The 21694-nt window shown below is 40.9% G+C and overlaps 1 protein-coding gene across 32 annotated transcripts in view; it reads right to left on the reverse strand.

Moving 5' to 3' along the window:
• The window catches only part of DST (dystonin), a 488434-nt gene that overhangs the window by 136430 nt on the left and 330310 nt on the right, over positions 1 to 21694 (reverse strand). For 23 of the 32 annotated variants that reach the window (XM_053286451.1, XM_053286446.1, XM_053286475.1 and 20 more), the window contains 7 exons: positions 21083 to 21316; positions 19743 to 19895; positions 17088 to 17321; positions 15746 to 16030; positions 14137 to 14682; positions 11379 to 11555; positions 3231 to 3354 (listed from right to left, as the gene is read on the reverse strand). In XM_053286451.1, the coding sequence (XP_053142426.1) occupies positions 3231 to 3354; positions 11379 to 11555; positions 14137 to 14682; positions 15746 to 16030; positions 17088 to 17321; positions 19743 to 19895; positions 21083 to 21316 (1753 nt within the window). The remainder of the gene's footprint in view (positions 1 to 3230; positions 3355 to 11378; positions 11556 to 14136; positions 14683 to 15745; positions 16031 to 17087; positions 17322 to 19742; positions 19896 to 21082; positions 21317 to 21694) is intronic. The other 9 variants (XM_053286478.1, XM_053286467.1, XM_053286471.1 and 6 more) reach the window with 1 other exon arrangement.

Genomic DNA, 21694 nt, shown 5'->3' on the forward strand with positions numbered 1-21694 from the left:
TAACCATTTCAATGGGGGGAAATTCCTAATTTTGAAGGAGAGCACTTGGTAAAGAGCATGCAAAGGGGGAATAGTTTCAAAACTATTAATTGTTGTTTTATGATGTTTTTAATGGTTAATCATTGTTTTATGCTTTATAATTTTTGTTTTAATGTAAACCGCCCTGAGCCTTTTGGAAGGGCGGTATAAAAGTTTTAATAATAAATAAAAATAAATAAAATAAATAAAACTGTCCTTAAGGGGTGAGATGGCATGGTCATATGGTTTTAAGACTGCCTCTTCAGCTGTGGTTTCACAGCTGTGGTTTCACAGGATACACAGGGATCTTTTGCACATCGACTTTTGGCACTTTCGAGTTGAGTAGCTGGCACCCTCCAAGTATCAAGAAAGGGGAGACAAAAAGGTGAAAGCTGAAAGCTACTTCTAATCTTCTCTTGGTAGACGGATCAATTAAAGGAGATTTCTTGGCTACTTGCATGTGTGGGATGCTTGCAACATTTGTTACGTGCGGGAACAGTGGGCAGCTTGTACTGGAGGTGAATCAGGGGTTAAAACTGAGTATGCGAACTAGGAGTGTTTAAGACGACAGACTTTTCTCCATAATACAGAGCTGCTTTACACGGTTCATCTAGGCCAATAAGATCCATTGTGACTGGCAGCAGCATCCCAGGGTCTCAGGCAGAAGTCTTTCCCAACTTTGCTCCTTGGGATTCCTCAAGAGAACTGAACTGCATCTGGAATCTTCTACATCAGGTATAACCAACCTTTCAGTACCAGGGTTGCCATGAATTACATAGTTGCTGCAAGCGTTCAAAAAGCATCACCTAACAATATTCCCTCATCTACACCAATATTAATGTTCCATGAGCCCTAGTATTGAAAAGTAGGCCATTTGTTCTATTTGCTGTACTCCTGAGGAACAGTCCCTTCCAAGAGTTCTTCTAATTCAATGTTCACTTAGTCAACTAAGTTAGGCAAATCAATAAAGGATTTCTCCAAGGAGCAGTCCTTAGAATTTATTCACTGGGGGGGAAAAGCTATAGATAATTTTCCATGATGAAGGAGCATGCCAGGCTATGAAACCAATGAACAGAGAACACATTCCTGGGCAATGGCTGGCCCTGTAGCAGAGCTAAAACGACAGACTGCTTTCTGCCCCAGTGGATCCTGATCTGAACTCAGGTGAACTATGCTGGAGGGAGCTGGAAAGTCAAGAACAGTAGTGTAAAAGTTCACAACATGAGGAAGTAATAGATACAAGTTGTTTTTCTGAGAGCATACTATGGATCCTTATCACTGTGCTGACTATGGTCTATTATTGAACTATGAGAGCAAAATTTCCAGGGTCTAGCAAGGGTGCAATTCCCTTCATGTCTGACCTATATGTCTATAACCAATGTACAGTAAACCAGCTGGATCTTGTGGATAAAACAGTTAATCAGTCCAGGTGGCTCTACTCTGTTCAAAAGGCCACTTAAGGTAAATGGCAAAGAGATCTAACATAAAGAAGGACATAAAAGAACAGGATTGCTGAGACCAAAAGACCAAGGATTAGATTTTGTAAAGAAGAAATTTCATCACTTCTCACCAACTGAATTTTTAATATCCAATATCACTCTCTCATAAAGGATAATTCTGTCCATCACTCTGAAGTATCTACATTCTAATCATAAGGGCAGGTAAATAAAATCAGATAGGTTTGTTATGCATTAAAGTTCTGGAAGAATTGCAATGTCGGACTTTCCACAAATCCAGACAGCATCTTTCTTTTACACCTTCTTTTTGCCATAAAGAATAGCCAAAAGGAGAAGCAACTAAAAATATCAGAAGGAACACTGAGAAATATACTACTAAAAATACAGCTAGCAGGTTAAGTACCTCCAGACACGTGTGTGTGTGTGTGTGTGTGTGTGTGTGTGTGTGTCACAATATTTTAATGCATTAGCTTGAAACTGCAGAATGTTAAACAGATGTACTTCACATTCTTCAAGGTTGAAACCAGGGAATTAAAGGCTTAAGCCTGCATATCCAGCTTTCTGATGTATCTTTAGGCCTTTATGCATGTTCCAGTAATCTCATATGGGTTGTCTGCTACGACAGAACAGTTATAATTTTAAAAGAAACCTCAGTCAGCTCAGATATCATTTCTTCTAGACTCTTACTTGAATTTTTTTTTGCTCATTGAAACCACAGGATCATCCTCAAATCCAAAGTTTAGTTTACTGTGTCATTACTCCAGTATTTCTTGGCAGTAGTTTCTCTACACTAACTTCTTTGTTTATTATAAAAAGAGATGTCACAAAAGTTCATAATTACCTGGTTTAAATACAAAATGTGTCCAGCTCATAATGCTCAAATGCAATACAAGTAAACTGTCATTTCCGCCGGAAGTTCTTCTCTAGCTCAGAATGCTTCTGCTAAAGTGAAGGCAGCATCCAGGCTGCTTTGTAGGTATGGACACTAAGTTTCTTTAATGTTAACCCCTTAATTTCACTGGGCTAATACGGACAATACCCTGTCGCCCATGCAATTATAAAGAGGAAGTCCCAAGAGCATGCCTGTCTATCTTTCATGGTGCCTTAATGCCCTCTGGGGATGTGCATGAACCTGTTCAGCATTCTATTCCTAGAACGCCAAACAGGTTTGGAGCCCCTGTGTTCAAAGCAGTCCAAACGCAGGGGTGGGGGATCCCTTAAGGCATGGGAAGGGTGCTCTTATCTTCCCCACCACACTCCCCACTCCAGTACTGCTGTAAAAACCGCTGGCACAGGGAGGCTGTATTCCCTTTGGTCACCCCGGTCAGCATAATACTGGAAGTACATGCCGGGGTGGCAAGAGGGAATACAGCCGCTCCACACCAGCAATTTTTACAGCAGCGCTGGAGGGGGAAGCATGGCGGGGGAGGTAAGAACACACCCCTAATGCCCTTCTGGCACATACATTTTTCATATATTTGGCGGGAGGGGGTTCATCCAAACAGATGCAGCAGCCATGAAGCTTTATCCTGCGATTTTATGTTTTGTCTCATTGCTTTAATTGTATGTTAAAATATGTTCTTGGGTAGCATCCACAATTGTCCTTAGAATGCAACAGGAGTCCTTAGTTTGGAAGAGCACTCCTAGAATGGAAGAAGCACTCCTGTTCCAGATTAAGGGCAACTGTGGATGCCACCCACTCTCCAGATACAAGCAGTGGAAGAAATAAATAGAGAAGATTGTTACTTGTCTTACCCAGTGTTTTCTGGATTTCCTCTTTATCTGGTAGTAATTCTCCTCTTGTGTCTAAAAGCACTTCGGCTGCCTTTTTCAGTTTCTCTACAGCAACCTGGTGAGTGGACACTTGCCCCTGAAGCATCTGTAAAATTGTACCATTTTTCAATGACAGTGTTCACTAATAGTTTTTAAAATGTATATATTATGTACACGTACACACATACAAACACATATATACATACATACATACATACATATACAATAAGAAGTACATACATTTAAATAGCCATCTGTACAACATTTAAATCTGTTCTGCTTGTGATCCAAGGGGCATTTGCTTGAACACTTTCAATGTCGTGTGCTGAACTAAATGATGATGTAAATTGATGGAAACTGCCTTTGGCAGTAGTGAAATATAATAAATATATAAATGATAGGAGGACCCTTGGTCTGATCCAGCACGGGCACTTCTTATTATGGTGTGGGAAAGCAATGTGCAGCCCTCAAGGCATTTCAGTGCCTAGTGCACTATTGTGCAGTTAAGCTTGTGCAAGACAACATTATGGTGCATTGAGCCCAGATCTGCCCACATATGCTTAATGGCACCCAAATTCCATAATCCCACCTTGCCTCAAGAAAAGGGCCATCTCTGCCAATTAAGAAAGATGAGTTGAAAAGGGCTAAAGTACTGTAGCCACAATGAAATTTCTTGCTCTAATCTACAATCCAATATTCATGACCACAGTTCTCACATTGCAATTATAACTGCAACTATCATGTGAAAGCTTGTTTTTGGGAAATGGTTATCAGGATTGACCATCATAAACTGAGCTCCTTTCATGTGAAGACCGTACTCATCAGTGGGAAGAGACCTACACTATAAAGATACAACCTGTCATGTCAATCAGCCTTTGGGATGGTAAAATGGGCAGGCTGCAAGCAGAAAGCCCTCTCTTCCGCTTCTGACATAAAACAGTAGTACAGAACAGATACAACATTTGCCCTGAACCTGGGGGATTTGGATAAAAGAACTCCAGATAAGGGAATATTTATAGGATCCAGTTCATTTCCTTTTTCTTATAATACATTTTAATACGTCCTTCCTCTCCGGAATAAATGCTCAGACTTTCTATGGCTCTACCTTTCCACGCTGCCCACAAAAAGTATTTGAAATGTTCTTGTAGCCTGTGTGGTGTTGTGACAAAAGTCTTGTATTGTGCTAGGGAGACACAGGTTCAAATCCTTGCTGGGTGACCTTGGCCCAGTCACTGTCTCCCAACAGAGACAATGAATAACCTAAATTGATTATGATGAGGAAAATCCACATATTCTGTCCTGAGCTGTCCCTGAAGGAATAATGGGATATACGTGTGTGAGTGAGTGCATAACATACATACATTATACATTAATATCACCTCCTTCCTCAAAGAAGCTTAAAGCAATGAACATAAATTTTCTTATTTTATCTGCAGAATTCTTCTGAGGTAGGCTAGTGACTACTGTTGTGAGTGTAACTACAGTAGTGCCTGGTAATGCACATGCACTACCAACCTCAACCTTTTAGCTACTGTGAACTGTCAATACTGATGGATGCACTAAATTTTCTCCTCCTGTTTGCTTACACAGTACTGCCTGAAAAGCTGATGCACAGTCAGAGATTTTGCTTTTATTTCTGTCTGTCAGTTTGCCAGAGTAAGGTTTTTCTTTTTCTTTCAGCCCTTTTGTTGGGGAATGTAAGCAAGAGACCCAGAGACCTCAAGACCTTGGTCTATCAATTAAGCTACCAATGGGGTTGATTCCCTTCCACTCCCAGGCACTGTGTTCCTAGCTCTGGGATTCTGAGGGATGTTATCTCCTAGTGGTTGTCAGTATAACTTTGTTCCTGTCCGCTCCAGCCTGCTTGGGTGAAGTCACATCTCCACACCCCACACCCCAAATTGTTCCCTCTCTAACTGGTGAACTCCAGCCAGCCCTGTTTGTTCCTTCCTGGTTAAGCTGACCTAGAAAGACTGTAGTGTAAGTGTTACTGCAAATTAGGCCTATAGGGCCAGAAGCTAATTTGTAAGTTTACACTCTTTTATATGACTGTTATTTTCCCCTAAGCCACCTAATGGCACAGCGGGGATAGGACTTGCCTAGCAAGCATGAGGTTGCCAGTTCAAATCCCTGCTGGTGTTTCCCAGACTATGGGGAACTCCTATATCGGGCAGCAGTGATATAGGAAGATGCTAGAAGGCATCATCTCATACTGCACAGAAGATGGCAATGGTAAACCCCTCCTATATTCTACCAGAGACAAACACAGGGCTCTGTAGTTGACATCAACTTGACTGCACACTTTACTGATGCACAGTCAGAGATTTACTTTACTATTTTCCTCTACCCCCATTATGGTGCCTTATCTGGTAATAAAACCCATTTTTTTGTGTTTTGACTGTGTGGGGTTAATAGTGTGTTTGAATACTCTAAAGGGAACTGCCACTTGCCTATTTGGCTTGGGCAGTTTCCCCGGAAATCCAAACTACTAACTGATAGTGGCTATGTGTCTTCCCATTTGTGTAGATGGGAAGGCCAGAGGTAATGAGCCAAGCCTGAGAAACCTAGGTTCTCTTTACAGGGGTCTTCAGGGAGGCACTACGGAGGTGAGGGCAGCAAAGATCCAAAGCAAAGAGAAAGCTGGAGAGGCAGGGGTGGCTAACACCCAGCTGGCCCTCTTCCCACCAATATCCACATCATATCATTTATTAGCTGTTGTTTCCGGCATTTTGTTGTTAGGCTGGCTAACAATTTAAAATGGAACTACAAAAGTTGGTCCTGAAACCTGATATTGTATCTTTCATGGATTTTAGACAGCTATTTTGAAAACTTGTTTCAAACAGTATAAAATGTGTTTTTATGTATTTGTTATTTAGGGTCTACATAAGTGAGGAGCAGAGACAGGGAAAGATGGTGAAGAAATTGCTTCAAGAAAGCAACAAAGCTTAAATACCATATAAGCGCATATAGTAAGAATGATGCATCATTAGATCATCTGTGTTCTCTGTTTGAAGAATAGGATTTGCAAGCACCCAAGTGTTTGGAGCATCTCAAAACTACTGTTTTGAGAGCCACATGGCAGAAAAATGTCTGGTGCACCACAAGCTGTTCCCTTACACCCCTGGACTATTGAGGTTAGAGATAGTGACTAATCAAGGTCACCAAGGGAATTTCATGGCTGGCTCAAGATCACTGAGAGAATTTCAAACATACATGGGTTCATATGTAGTCTAAGACATTCCAATTTCTATAAAAGTCTGCAAAGGGGTTTTTTTTTGTTTTTTTTTAAAGCTGCTTCCCTGAAATTTGCAAAACAAAACCTGCTTTGGCATAGCAACAAACTCTCCAGCATTCAGAAAGCCAAGTATATCCATGGCAAGAATGCAGGAGTGCAGGGCTTTCCCATCTCATGTTCCAACCATCCTTGAATTGGGAGAGAGGAATGTTGCAGTAGCGGCAAGAAACACAAGTCTGAAAATCAGGATGAGCCACACACACATTATGGAATGGGGAGGGCACATGCGTGTTTCTCCCTTCACACACTTTGACAGTGCTCGGGTTGAGGAAGTGGGATCTTCAGGAGCAGCCACAAATTATCATAGAATAAGTGAATCACAGAGTTGGAGCAGGCATCTAGTTCAGCTCCATGCTCAATGCAGGAAATCCAGAGCATAAATATGTTATGCTTGCAGAATGCAAGCTGTATTTAAAGGTAAAGTGTGCCCTCAAGTTGGTGTCGACTCCTGGCGCCAACAGAGCCCTGTGGTTGTCTTTGATAGAATACAGGAGGGGTTTACCATTGCCATCTACCACGCAGTATGAGCTGATGCCTTCCAGCATCTTCCGATATTGCTGCTGCCCAACATAGGTGTTTCCCATAGTCTGGGGAATATACCAGAGAAGATTCGAACCAGCAACCTCATGCTTGCTAGGCAAGTCATTTCCTGCTGCACCATTAGGCTAAGCAGTATTTTCTAGGGTGTATATATGCAAAAGCATAGGGAACACATATCCATCAACTCTTGCTTCTCTGCTGTTTGCATTTTTGTCCACAGAAAATGCAAATCATTTGGTACAAATGACTGCAAGTCATAGCTGCAGTCATTTGGTGCAACTACTGACTAACTCATCCTCAGTCCCCCACCGCATTTCTGTATAGTATATACTCTCCCCACCCCACAACTGGCAAAATGCTTCCAGAGTCAAGACTGATAACTTATCTTCTCCTCCCTATGAGCAGAAAGTGTTGGGTAAGTAAGCCAGAACTTTAAGGTTTATGTTGCCACATTAAATCAGTTCCAGCCAGTTGGAGCTTATGCAGAATTAAAAGGCAACTAAGCTGGTTTACAGCAGATCGTTATTTTGTAATTGGCAATAAAACCAATTTAATTTGAAAACTGCCTCCAATCAACCAGAGTTGAGAAGAATGTAACACAAAATGCCCTAACTCCACTGCAGGAGGAGAGATAGATAGATAGATAGATAGATAGATAGATAGATAGATAGATAGATAGATAGATAGATAAAATTCTCTAAGGTGTACCAATGGCTAATCCTGTGAGCAGCAGCTCTAGCGAGAATTTGCAAGCAGAAGCACCTTGGTGATTAGGCAGTGGGAATTCCATATGCAGATAGGGAGGAGGAGCCTGTGAGAGCAGAAGCACCATGGTGACTGGGCAGTGGGGATTCCATATGCAGATAGGGAGGCGGAGCCTGTGCCACCGTGGGGATTGGGCAGTGGGGATTCCATATGCAGATAGGGAAGAGGAGCCTGTGATGATTAAGGACAGTTGGAATGTCAACTGTTACTCGTCAGAAGATGTTCTTGATTGTAGGGGAGAGGAATCTATATATAAAGAAGATAGTGGGCAGGGAGAGGGATCATGAGGGAGGAAAGAGGCCCTTCAGGAGTGAATTTGTGTCAATTTAGATGATGAAACAAGATGAAGAAGGTCTTTTAACTCAGGAAGGGAGAGAGAAAGAAAGAAAGAAAGTAAGAAGGGAAGGGAAAAGAGGGGAAGAGCAAGTGGAGGAGAGAGAAAGAGAAAGAAAGAAGGGAGGGGAAGAGAGAAAGAAGGAAGGACGAGGGACGGGCCTGAGCCTGTCAGCAGCCTGAGGGGAATGAGCAGCCATGGCAGTACTAGCAGCAAGGAAGAGCCCAGTCAACCACTGCTGCTGTTTGGGGTTACCGAGGCTGTTGTCAGAGGGCGACAGGCAGGCAAGGGATGGGCTCAGGACTGTCAGCGCCTGAGGGGAACAAGCGACCATGGCGGTGGCAGCAGTGAGGAAGGGCCCGGTCAACCGCTGCTGCTGCTGCTGCTGCTGTGGGGAGGGTCAGGAGAGGGGCTTGGATGAGGGTGGGGAGGTCTCTGGGGAAAGGGGGCTGCAGCTTGGCCAATAAGTACCATAATGCTGCAGCCACGACCAAGAGGGGTGAAGAGGATGGAGTAAAGAGATGGAGGAGTGACCAAGAGGGGTGAAGGGGATGGAAGCAACCGGATGGAGGAGGAGAAGCAGGAGTGCAGCCCAGGGGAGGGTGAAGAAATCTCTGAGGTTAGGGGGGATGTGGCATGGGGTGAGGGAAGCAATCAAATATTAGCGCACAGATGCTCTGTGCAGGTTAAGCTAGTATTATTTATTACATTTGTATTGTATCCTTCCTGCCTTTTCTTTACACAAATATGATTTCAAAGCTCTGCAAAGGTCCACTCCTGCCTTTTTTCGGAGTAGTGCTTTAGACCACAGGCTCCATTAAATAAAACTACATATTATTTTATGTATGAAAAGGAGTGAAGTGCTCAGAAGAGGAGTACTTCTTGCCTTAGCACACTGCACATCCATGCAAGTTCATTCATAATCTGATGCTATAAATTAAAAATATAAAAAGCCTTCTGGATCAGGCCAAAGGCCAATCTAGTCCAGCATCCTGCTTCACACAGTGGCCAACCAGGTTTATCTGGAAATCCCACAAGTGGGGGAAAGAGGGCAGTCACTCTTTCCTGTTGGTGTTCCTGGTGTTCAGGGACTTGCCAGCCTGATGAAAATATATAGCTATCAAGGTTAATAGACACTGATAGCCCTATTGTGCATTAAACCATCTAAATTGGTAGCCATCAACACATCTGGCAGCATCAAATTCCATGGTTTAACCATACATTGTGTAAAGAAGTACATCCTTTTGTCTGTCCTGAATCTCCCAGCATTTAGTCAACAGATGACTCTGGGTTCTAAAATTATGATAGAAGGAGAAAAACTTCTCTCTAATCAGTGGATCCATACTGCTCATAATTTTAGATACCTCTATCATGTCCCCATTTGCCTGATTTCTTTTTAAACTAAAAAGATCCAAATGTTAATAGTCCAGGAATGTCTGAACCATATAAGATAATTCCAAACTGAAATAGGCTTCCCTATTTTGGATCCAGGTTACCTCCATTAGGGATGTGCATGAATATTCCGGCGGGACAGGGAGGGGTACTTTTGAGTATGAGTAAAGCAGCTCCTCCAACCCACCACTTTTCCGGGGGTGATGCTGCAGCACTCAAGTCCATGTTCAGCCGCGAGGCTTCACCTATCAGCCTACACACAGTGGCAGGATTCACTTGTCTTCTGCGCACTGGCGGCTGGGTGAAGCCTCATGGTTGCACATGGACTTGAGTGGTGCAGCATCACCCCCAGAAAAGTGGCGGGGTGGAGCAGGAGGTAAGGACCTGCTTTACTAATGCTTAAAGGTACCAATCCCCGCCCTGTTGAATCTATTCGGCATGTCCCTACTTGATGCGATGAATCAATCTGTTTACATCCCCAATCTCTGTTGCCCTCCAGAATGGCTGATATCAGACTATTCCTGGAATTCCGAATCCTATATTGCACAGCCCTGCATCTCAGTCCAAATTATCTCTCCCAATGTTAAACAGTGGCCGGAACAGAATAAACTATTATACTCCACAGTTTAGTTTCAAATGAGCAGAAGAACAATCGCTAATATGTAATTGCCCAGAAAAGATAGAACCTATATTAAGAATATTAATCACTTGCCATATTTCATAGGTGTTCAAATACTAACTAATTATCTAGAGTATCCATGTTATGGACAGCAGCTGATTTTGGTGTGTGTTTGATCCAAAATGGACAGGGGGGCCTGAATGGAGCCATCTTATGCAGTTTTGGTGTGAGACTCAGTTTTTAACTCCAGAAGAGCAAAAACACCTGTTGTTGTGCTCTCTGTGCATGGCCTTCACCCCATCCCTCCCAGTCGGAGAAACCAGATCATCAGCACTTGGCTTTTTGTTTTGAACTGGGATGAGGGAAGATGTGAGTGAAAATGTGTAACAGTGGCCTGAACAGTGTTCTTGGAGCAGAGGGGAGAGGTCTGGAGTGAATGTTAGAGTGAATCCATCTGGGAAGAAGATTTCATGGCAAGCCATTCCTGTGTTTCAGGAGAGAGGGGAACTCTTCTTTTTAATATTCTGAAGCCCGCTTTTTGTATTTTGCACCTGCTACTTGCTACTGCCTTTTGTTAACTGAACCTCTACCTGTATGTGTGCCTTGACTTAATGTCAATGACTGTGTTCTGCTTTTGTTATTCTTTTTGAGTCTTGCAATAAAAGAGAAAATGGGGGAACAAAGAATCCTTTTTCTTCTTTTTTCTAGTCTGATCTATCCTTGGCCTAGTTCAGCCTATGACCACAAGGTTCACTTTGTTGGGTGAGAGGCCTGCCTGGGATAAAGTATATGTTCCCAGCAGGTATACACTTCTCCCTCTCAGGGGTATCATATACATAACAATGAGCAATTGAAAAGCTCAAGCAAATCAACAAAGCAATATTTTCTTTGTTTAGCTCCAACCACAGCTCATTCAATAAAATGTTCTTAGTCCTATGGATAGTTTGGAAGCTGGACTGGAAAAGGATAAAACAAGTTTTAATCACTTGTTCAATGAATATGAAACTTTTCTAGTTTTCCCTTGTAAAACCAGCACAATATATGTTAAATGTAAAAGAAGCATCACAGATCTGGTCATCAAATGTAACAATTACACATATCACAGGAGGAAAAATCATGGTCCTTTATTCTATGACCTATTCTTGTTCTAAAGACGAGTAATCTGGATATTTTCACTGGTTTTACCTTGGTTTCTTCTAGCTGCCTCTGGAGATTTTTTGGATCCACAGCAACTGCCTCAGACAAGGGTTTATTCACAGCTTCTTCAGAGGCCTGGAGTCCAGAGAGAAGCCCAGATGAGGCATCCTCATAATTCTGGTATTTATCTACCAGGTCTTTGAGGTTGTTTCCAACAATACTGCACTAGAGGAATATAGAAGAGAAAATGGTTTTAAAAAAATAGAAAGATGTATTATATATAAACAATTACTAGATAAAAGTCTTAAAAGTCAACCACCCTGAGCCATTTTTGGAAGGGCAGTATATAAATCAAAGCAAACCAAATAAATAAATAAATAAATGATTTCAGAATGTTTTATTACAGCTGTTTATTACAGTCATATAACTTCCTTACCTATACTCAAAATATTTGAGTATCAATACAAAAAAGACTTACTGATTCTGTTTTCTTCTACAGTATTGCGTGCCATTTGGATAAACCTCTGGAAGGATAGTACCAGATGCCATAACTACCTAGATGACCATGCTTGTCTATTCTTAATGGAAGCTGTATTATGCCAATACAGCATAAGCAGTTCTCATTAAATGTTTTTGAGCAACTAACGTGACTATTATTCTGAATATCTTTTAATCTCTATCTTCTGACATATGGATAATACATGTGTTATTTATTGCATTTGGCTCCATCTAGTGGACACATTTTAAAAGCCATGCTATGTGTATAGTAGAACAGAAGCCTATTACAACTTAAATAGGATTCATTGACAACATCGTAACATTGACTTTGTTATGCATTGAAAAGAGATCAGTTTTAAAACTGTATGTTTAATTAACAAAGTTCTTACAATAAGAAGTCTCTTTTAGGCTGAGCTTGTAAGGCAAAAACAGGCAACATCCACAGTGTGCCTTCTGAAGTAGTTCTCCTTCTCTGCCAATGTAAGCACTTAACTATTTAGGCATTATATATATATATAAAAACAAGGATTCTGTACAGCACTCTTAAGAGTGCCCACTTAAGCCCTGCCTCCACAACGACATGCTCAGAAGCACCCTCCGCCATTGCCCACAATAACAACATTTGCCTGCAGAGGCAAACACTACTCCTGGACAGATTTTGACCATGATCAGAATGATCTGCTGAATATTTATCTCTGCAGACAAATGCTGTAAGCATAAACAGGGGAGAGGCAATGCAGGACTTTAGAGTGCACTCTTGGGAATGCTGTATGCAAATACAGTACCTCTGCTTTTTATATTGCCTGAGCAGAGTTAATCCAACCAAAGCTAAAGACAGATATGGTTTACACTGGTTTTCATAATTCTTGAGCACCCACCTGGAGGGAAAGTCCAATGTAATTCAACTTCTCCCACACTTCATTGTGAGCACTGGTTGATCCTAATAAAAGATAGCAGCTGATATCCAGACTAAGTTATTCAATACTACTACTAGGAGCTACTCTAAAGCAGCGATTCTCAGTGTTGGGTTTCCAGATGTTACTGGACTTCAGCTCCCATAATCCCCAACCAAAAGCCACTGGGGCTGAGGATTATGGGAGTTGAAATCCAATAACATCTGGGGACCCAACGCTGAGAATCCCTGCTCTAAAGGACTACCCCATTTCAAAAGAACTACCCAGGAGCAATTTAGTCTGAATGTCAACCAGTGCTTTACTGACACTTGATGTTCCAGTGAATGGTGCCTGATAGTTGACAGTAGGAGGCTAGGCCTTTATCTATTCATGTGCATAAATGGTAACCCTACAAGGTCTTCTCAGCTTCATTAAGTCCTTTCGGTGGCACTAGTATGGCATTGGCTAGTGATGCTGGAAGGCTTCCAGAAGAGAGAAGAAACTTCTTTTGTGCACTGCCCCAAATGTGTATCAACTTTTTTCTCCCTTCCTTCATTGCATATGCACAGTGTTGGCATTCTAGACAACATGTGGTACCTCTCACTGTGCATAGTACTGAAGTAGCAGCAGCAAGCTCCAGTCTTGCTCCTGAGCTTATACTGATTACCTTTTGGCAGAGGGCTGTGTCTGTTGAGATGGAAAATCACATTCTGAGTTAGTACTTTAATTGTAACATATTAATGGTTTCAGTGTGGAATCCACTGATACCTGAAAGCTATATAAAGCTTAGAGTCATATTCTAGATTATCGTCGTCTGAAGGAAGATCCTCTTAGCATGTCAGCGTCTGAGCTACTGGTCTTGTTGCAAGTGCTGAATTTTTGGAAATGCACAGTTCTCAAACTTTTTTATACTGTGATCCCCTTAAAAAAAATATATGGTTGGTTATGTAAACCCGACCAAGATTAAAGCTACTTGTCAAAAATTAGGATTAGATTTTAATTCTAACTTTTGAACACTAGTCTCAATATTTGAATAGTTATTTCCAAAAATAAATGTTCATATTTTAAATTTTTTCTTCTGAATTTTGGAACTTGATCTGAGTCAGAAACGGAAAAGCTTTTCAACAATATGGTCTGTTTTTGTTTCAGCAGAAACCACACAAAGTTTTCAGTTTTCTGTCACCAAAATCACACAGTGCTGAGAATAAGAACAGCAGCAGCACTTCTTTGACTGATGGGGTCAGAAGAGAGGGAACTCCCTGCCAGCCCATTAGTCAAAGAAGCACCACTAATCAGACAAGATCCTCTTACTTCTACGATAAAAACATTCTATTTTTAGTGCCATACTGCATTCTGTTAAGCCAGCTGGTTTATCTCACACTTATGTAATCTACATACATACATGCTCAAATTACCTTAGAGTAGAGAGATTTAAAGCGGCCAGTTGCACTATCCAGCTTATTCTGTACCTCCGTGTAAGTTGATGAAGTATCAATACCTTCTTTCTCATATTTGACACTTTCTCTTTTGTTACATGATTTAGCAGCATCTAATACTCTCTGTCCAGAAATGGTGATGTACCGTAAGTCCCCTTTGTGAGAAATGACATCTTCTGAAAAACTCTTCTGCCTTTTCAGTTTGAAAATAATACCGCTGAAGTCAGACACACCAGTCTCCAAATTTTCAAGTTCTTGCTCTGCCTGCTGGAGCCAGCTTTCAAACTCACCATAATCTGCATCAAACTTTTCAAGCTCCTCCTGCAGAGAACGTGTTAACTTCAGTTTCTGCTCTGATTCTGCTAAAGCAGTTTCATACTGGACCTTCAGTTCCTTCATATTCCTTTGAATCTTTTCTTTTTCCTCTGGAGAAAGATGGTGGCCTTGCTTTTCAAGTAGGGCTTGAGCTGACTGTGTGGCTATTATGACAGCTTGCTGCTGTGAAATAATTTTTTCATGTTGAGCCTGGAGTGGGGATGAGTGGAATCAAAAAATATATATGATTAGCACTGTGATCTCTACGACATGACCAATTGCTGAGCAGTGCTCCATTCACATCAAAAGCACACACCCCTTAAAGATAGCTCAGGATCATTAATAATTCAAAATATTAAGAAGGAGGTTCCATGTGTGTACAAACTACTATCTTCTAACCCAAAAGCATCTTGACTGCATGCAAATATTTTCTATGGCTCCATGAATGCAACAGGTGTGCATGCCCATAATGTTGAGGCCAATGAGGGTCTTCATGTTCACAGGAGCTGTGTATGTGTGCATTGATATGTATGCACTGATTTTCTCAAATGTAAAAAGCTTCAGACACATTAGGCGAAGACCTAGCTCCCTTGAGAAGTCTATAATGTTGGGGAAAGTTGAAGGAAAGAGGAGAAGAAGAGGACAACCAGCAGCAAGGTGGATGCTGAAAGCAATAAATGTCCCACTGAGAGACCTTAAAGACTAAGTTGAAGACAGATCATCCTGGAGAGAATCTATCTATGTGGTCACTAAGAGTCAACACCAACTCAACAATACTTAATCAATCAATCAGTCAGTCAGTCAGTCAATCAATCAATCAATAAGCTCCCAAGTTTGCAATGATAGGGTATGTTTGCACATGCTTTCAACTTTGTGCTGTTTCTGATTTCTAGAGCTTTGAGCACCTTCAGCACAGAGCTAGAGGTAAAAAGATGGTTCCGGTCTAGAAAATCTAGAGCTAGGAACAACTATGCTTCAAGGCCTCCAGACAATGAGAAAAATCACTACCTACTCATCACACCAGAGGCCACAGGAAATGAAAAGTGGGGAACTAGGGTATATCAGGCAAATGTCTCCTGGCTACACTAATCCTTTTTGTACTATTCAACATCATTATTGTAATGTGTCTGGGCATGTGTAGCAGGTTAGCATGGACCAATGACATGCCTGGACCATACTGCAGCCACTTTGTTATTTCTAGAACAGGTGCACAACCCACTAGAAAGGATTACTTGATTAGTTAGAGCAACTGGCAATACTTATCTATAGTTACCTTGACTTTCTGATATTGCTTGTTGAGGTTATCCTCTGTTGGTTTCAGCTGCCCATCCACATCAGTTTCATTCTGTTGCTGGCTTTCTAGCAAGTTACCATTGACTTCATCTTCTTCTCCAGCCAAACTCTCCACATCCTCTCTTTTGAAATGGGTGCCATTCTGCTTGATTGCTGGCTTGAATTTCTTGCCCACATGTTCAGCCTCTTTGTCAACATTTGACAACCAGTCCAGAAGTTTTTCTATTGTACTCTTACTCTCTTCCAGCTGTTCTCTGGCTGCAACCTGCACAGTTAAGAGTCCCAGCTTGAATATTATTCATCGTCATGTAGATAGGTAGTTATACAATTTTAGGGTGAAAATCAGATGAAAGTTTTGAAAGCTACACAATCTTCAGGGACATATTCCTTGAAGCCAAAGAGCACTTCTGGAGGAAGTGGAGAGCAGCAAAAATTGCTTCTCCCTCCCTCCCCCACCCATGCATGTGCTCTGCTGCTTGACAAGTCTTCAGCTGAGCTCAGAGCAGCTCCTGCTCCACCCTCCTAATGCTGTGCTGGATGTCAACTAGTGACCAGGGTGGGTATGTGCTAGAAAACTGAGAAATTCTCCTCTCAGGAATGCCTCCGCTTGTTCCAACAGGATTTTAAAAAAATATATGCACACAAGCCAGTCTGCATGTGTATCTTAAGGAAGAATAGTGCTAATAATGCATCAAGATGCAATTCATACTTATATGTGGGTTCATGTATTCTGTACTTAAGTATTCACACCAATGAAAACTAGCCCTTGGAGAGACTGTGTTTTGGCCTTCAAATCACACCTGGAGTTATATAATCATTTAAAGTTGTCTAATAACCCTATGATGAAAGGAGAGGCTGCATTGCATAAGCAAGCCTCTGTCTTTGTTCTCCTGTAATATTAATGTTACTGGACTTTGACTTGCTTGCACACACCTGTAGATTGATGCAAAATGCTCATTCAGTGTTAAGCATGGAAAAGTAGCCATTTCTATAGGGAATTTTGGTACAATGGAAACGATTGTTTGGAGGATCCCTCCTTAGGACGGCCCATGAAACTAGGCAAACTTCTGGAACTGGGCAAAAAGTAGCTATATTTTTTCTCACATTTCAGACATCCATCCATGAATGCTGATAATCACATTTAGGTGCTTTGCTGGTCGAATGACCGTAACAATAAAGATGTATTTAGGTGCTAGTTGACATTCACCAGTGAATCTCTAAGTTTTCAAACATCACAAAATATCTCAGACTGCCAGTTTTCACAGGTGAGTTCTAATGATACAAACACACCATTTTAAAATAAAAATTAAATGGTTGCCAACCTTTTCTGTTTCCTGCTTGATGGCTGTTGTCACAGCTTTATCTAGCTCTTTTCTGGATTCTTCTGCCTTCTGGCTAAGCAGTAAACACTTTGTCTTGGCTTCATTGAGCTTTTTTTCAAGAGCAGTCTTGTCTTCCTGCAACAGCTTTTCCCCATTTTCTTTCAAGAACATCTCCGTATTTTTCACAATTTCTGCCAAGGCTTGTGTATTTGCTTGCATATCTTTCTGTAATTTCTTGAGGGGAAACAGCAACAAAAATAAAGGTCAGAAGAAAGAGTTATTCACTTATGTCAAGGCTTTGACTTTTTTTTAAAGCCTAGATGCAGCCTAGTTTTGCTTTCATGTTGTGTGGCAATGGGAACTAGGCATAACAACTTGTGTTTAATGCAAAATATTTGTGATCAATTCCAAAACTGGCTAACTGGAGTCTTTTTTTTCTTCATTATTAGTGACTATTAAGTGATGGAAACAAGACTCAGGAAATGGGACGTCTAAGAGAATGAAAAGAGGGTGAAATTGTCCAAAATTGTAGCTGGAGGGGGAGAACCTATAGACCAATATCGATTTCCCCCCTCAGAATTACAGACAGTTTGATCAATCACAGGAGTTAGTAATTTAAAACTGTTTGTTTGAAATTATTTAAAAGTCATGTTGCTTATCCATATCCTTCTCTGTGAAGATGAAACCACATGGCTCTTTCCATAAGACGACCAAAAGGACAAACATTTCAGCTGATTCTACTACGTGTGGTAAATGTCAGTGAGCATTCACCTAGTAAATATACCGATAAGAACAAAATATTGCATAAATCAGGCAGACAACGACCTCCCACGAGTGCCCAGAGCCCACCTCTATGAACTAGAGCAGGGATTCTCAACGTTGGGTCCCCAGATGTTATTGAACTTCAACTCCCATAATCCCCAACCAAAGGCCACTGGGCTGGGGATTATGGGAGTTGAAGTCCAATAACATCTGGGGACCCAACATTGAGAATCCCTGAACTAGAGGACAGCCAGGGCTACTGCCTTCGTGTGGCAGCCCAACAACCTATAGACCTGCAACTTCCTGACTACTACTTTACTGGTTTATCCTGATTGCCTGTATTGGATTTATATTTCTGTGTACCTTTTCTGTCTTTATATTATATGATATCCTTTTAACACATTTTAGCTCTTATTATTTTAAGTGATGACTGTCATGATTTTTAAAAATCTTTTCATGTTTTATAAGCATGCAACGCGATCTACGGTACTGCTACATGGTTTATTCCTATGTTTCTTATTGCAGCCGTAGTTAAATCCCGGAGTCTACTATGTCTCTTATTCCAGCCATAGCCAGCATTTTAGTGCAGTCTTACGCCTATATTTTATATTTTAAATCATTTTATGCTAGTAATGTATTTTAGTGTCTCTTATATTTCTTCTTATTGTATATTTTAAATCATCTTATGATAGCAGTGTGTCTTAGTGTAAAATCTATTGCTACTTAGGTTTTAAAATATACTTTATGCTGGTCTATGACCGTAACAAAGACTGATGGATTGAGTTCAACTGATTAATGCAAAATTATGCCTTGAGAGCGACATTTTCATACCAAGCTCTAAAAAGCTGCACTTAAAAGTAACTTTATTATAAGTAACTATGGTATTACAGCTAAGAAGTCAAACACAAAGAGAATCTTCTTAACCTTTGAACTAGGGAATGAGTGTATTTTCCTCATTCTTTTCCAGCATTATTCCAGGAGTTCACTATGCCCCATATTCTACTCTGCCTGGCTTTAATAGTTTAACGCGGAATATTTCTAAAATTATTTTTTGAATTGGTGCATGTACAAGTTTGGCAGTTTTCAGATCATGTCTTTTTCCCCCCTTACAATGATGTGCAACAGCTCATATGTGCATTAATAAGCACAGTACAAAAAGGAATCTAGATTTAATCCCACAATTGCATCAGGATTGCTTCTTGTGTAGTGATTAAATCAATGCACCTGTGTGACATATATAAACACGGGCAGTGATTAATCGCAGCACCAGGCCAGTTTAAACAATATGGGCCAGAAACACCACGTGAACAGGAAGGGGAATGCCGACAGCGTGGTCATCAAGACATCCTTGATGGGCATCCCAGTGCCCTCTCAGCATGTCCCTTAATTGTGTGTGGGGGTGTTTATCCAAATGGCCCCTAATGTTTAAATAAGCATTTAGAGCGCGTGTTTAGGGGACATCTTATGAACCACCCCAATGACTTGATTAAGGGATGCCCCTGAAAGAGCACTGGGAGTAAAGATTGCTTTTGTGGACTGGTTGGAACAAGACGGCCTGGCAGTACCTGTGAACACAAAAGGGCACACACCCATTGGGACGTCTTCCATGGACTATTTGGAGCATGTGTTTAGGGATCATACAGATTAACAGATAAGCAATTAAGGGACAACCTAGGAGGGTATCAGGATGTCACATGAGGACGTGCTGGGCCATATCACTTGAACTGGCCCAGCAAAAGTAATTCTCTAGCCCAAAGATATATTCAGGGCTCATAATGCAATCCTAAGAATAATTACTCAGAAATAGGTCCAACTGTCTTCCATTGGTTTAATTCTTAACGAGTGTAGGATTGCAGTATTAAGTTGGTTGTTGCTGACTAGCCAAGTGCTTACCTCTTGTTTGGCTTGATATTGCTGCAACTCAGCCTTGCTGTCCTCAATAACAAGGGCTTCTTTGTGGCCAATGAGCTGGTTTTCTGTCTGCGTTAGGAGGTCACATATATCCTGTAGCTTTTCTTTGAATTCCTGGTGCTGTTCTTCCAAGTACTAATTTAGAATAAGAAGACATTTTAATAGAAATGCTCAGAAACACATGTAGTATTAATGTTCAAGCAACCATATTGCAAAGCTTTAATAAAATACATTTTCTGAAAGTATGCTGTAAACATGATAGCAGTTGCACATAATTTAAAGAAGGTGAATATAGAAAGTATGGATAAACCTCACAAATGCTCTAAGTAAAGAGACCAGGTTTTGGATGGAATCTCCCAGCAGAAGTCTGGCCATGCATTATACATGTGAAAATCCAAATCTCTTAATGGCTTGCAACCTGTAATAAACAGGTAATTTCTGGAAAAAGGATGTCAAAACAAAGGTTAGTTGAAAATTATGTGTTAGATCAGTTGGCATGTCTAATGTTGCCTGAATATAAAATGTTATAAGATTTTAAGCAACAGAGAAGCAGACATGCAATGGCATTCATTACCCTTATCAACCTTTTTCCATATCATGTGTACTTCCAAAATAATGCATTTCTCAGGCTGCTGACCCTATCCAAGTCATCTAAATGTTTGGGGCTCCAAAATTATTTGTTTATGAGGCTGTAGCCTAATGGAGCTTTTGATTTTTGACAAATCGCAGAGCACCACTTTCCTGGCACTAGGGAGCCATGGCCTCTCAGAGGGCCCTCTTGATGTGAAACAGGACACCACCAGCAGTCCTATTCTAACCTTACCCAGTAAAAAACCACCACTCCTGGCTTGCACAGGTACAAAGCATCTCTGGATGCTGCTGCTCCTGCTGCTCCCAGCAGGGACCTGGATCCCCAAACTGGATGAAAAGGTGACAAGGTATTATCCCTGCAGAAGTACTCAGGGCTACCCCCAGTCTTAGACCCTGCTGCTTTAAGTTTGCACATTTATTATTCAACTTTAAAGTAAAAGAGATACCAGTTCTTAACTGTACTCTCATCCACTGTTGGATGAAAAATGTCGCCTTTTCTTACTATGGCTGTTAAAACACAAAAATGCTGTTAAAGCACACGCATGCACTAGTTAAAAGAGCAATGATCCATCAGATTTAAATAAAGTGTCTCTAGAATTCTGAAGGAACAGCACACTTCATTCTTTTGCTTTAATTCTGAAATAAGCTGTAATTCCTGCATCCTGATATGACGCTATGTCTGCACTAGAGTCAATACAATGCTAAGCCGGCAGTCACACAGAAAAGCAAACCTTCTGTTCAACAAGAACTTGTGCTGTCTGTAACTGAGTTTCTAAATGGTCCAGTTGAGATCTTATTGCTTCTTGCACTTCTTGGAAATGCTTCTGGGTAGAATTTAAGAGCCTCAGGAGCTGTTTGCTCTGATTTGGAGAAAGATCTTGGGCATGTTCAGAAATGAAGAACTGAACATCAAGTGCTGTGGATTCCAGCTGCACCTTTTGACACCTAAGCTCTTTTTCTAGGTCCTGAAAAATGAAGCAATGAAAAATGGATCACATTTTAAGAGGCTCTGTGAGCAGGAATGAAAACAAAAATCATAAAAGGTGAAACTTGCCCAAAGCCTTTTTTTTTTTTTGACACAGTTACATCATAAAAGGTATGAAGAACTATTACTATAAATGTTCTGGAATCTGGCCTAAGTAGGGGAAATGACCTAGCACAGAAATATGATAAGTCTAATCTTAACTGAACAGCTACATCTTATTTTTGTGACTGTCTCTTTATTTAATTGTTTGTAATTTATAATCCAGAGTCTATTAAAGAATATTACTAGAAGCTCGGGTTTGTTGTGCTTTCTTCAAATGTATTCACACTACCAGATCTAAAATAGAATTCTACAATTA

Source organism: Hemicordylus capensis, chromosome 1 (genome assembly GCF_027244095.1).
Source record: "Hemicordylus capensis ecotype Gifberg chromosome 1, rHemCap1.1.pri, whole genome shotgun sequence".
NCBI classification, from domain to species: Eukaryota; Metazoa; Chordata; class Lepidosauria; order Squamata; family Cordylidae; genus Hemicordylus; species Hemicordylus capensis.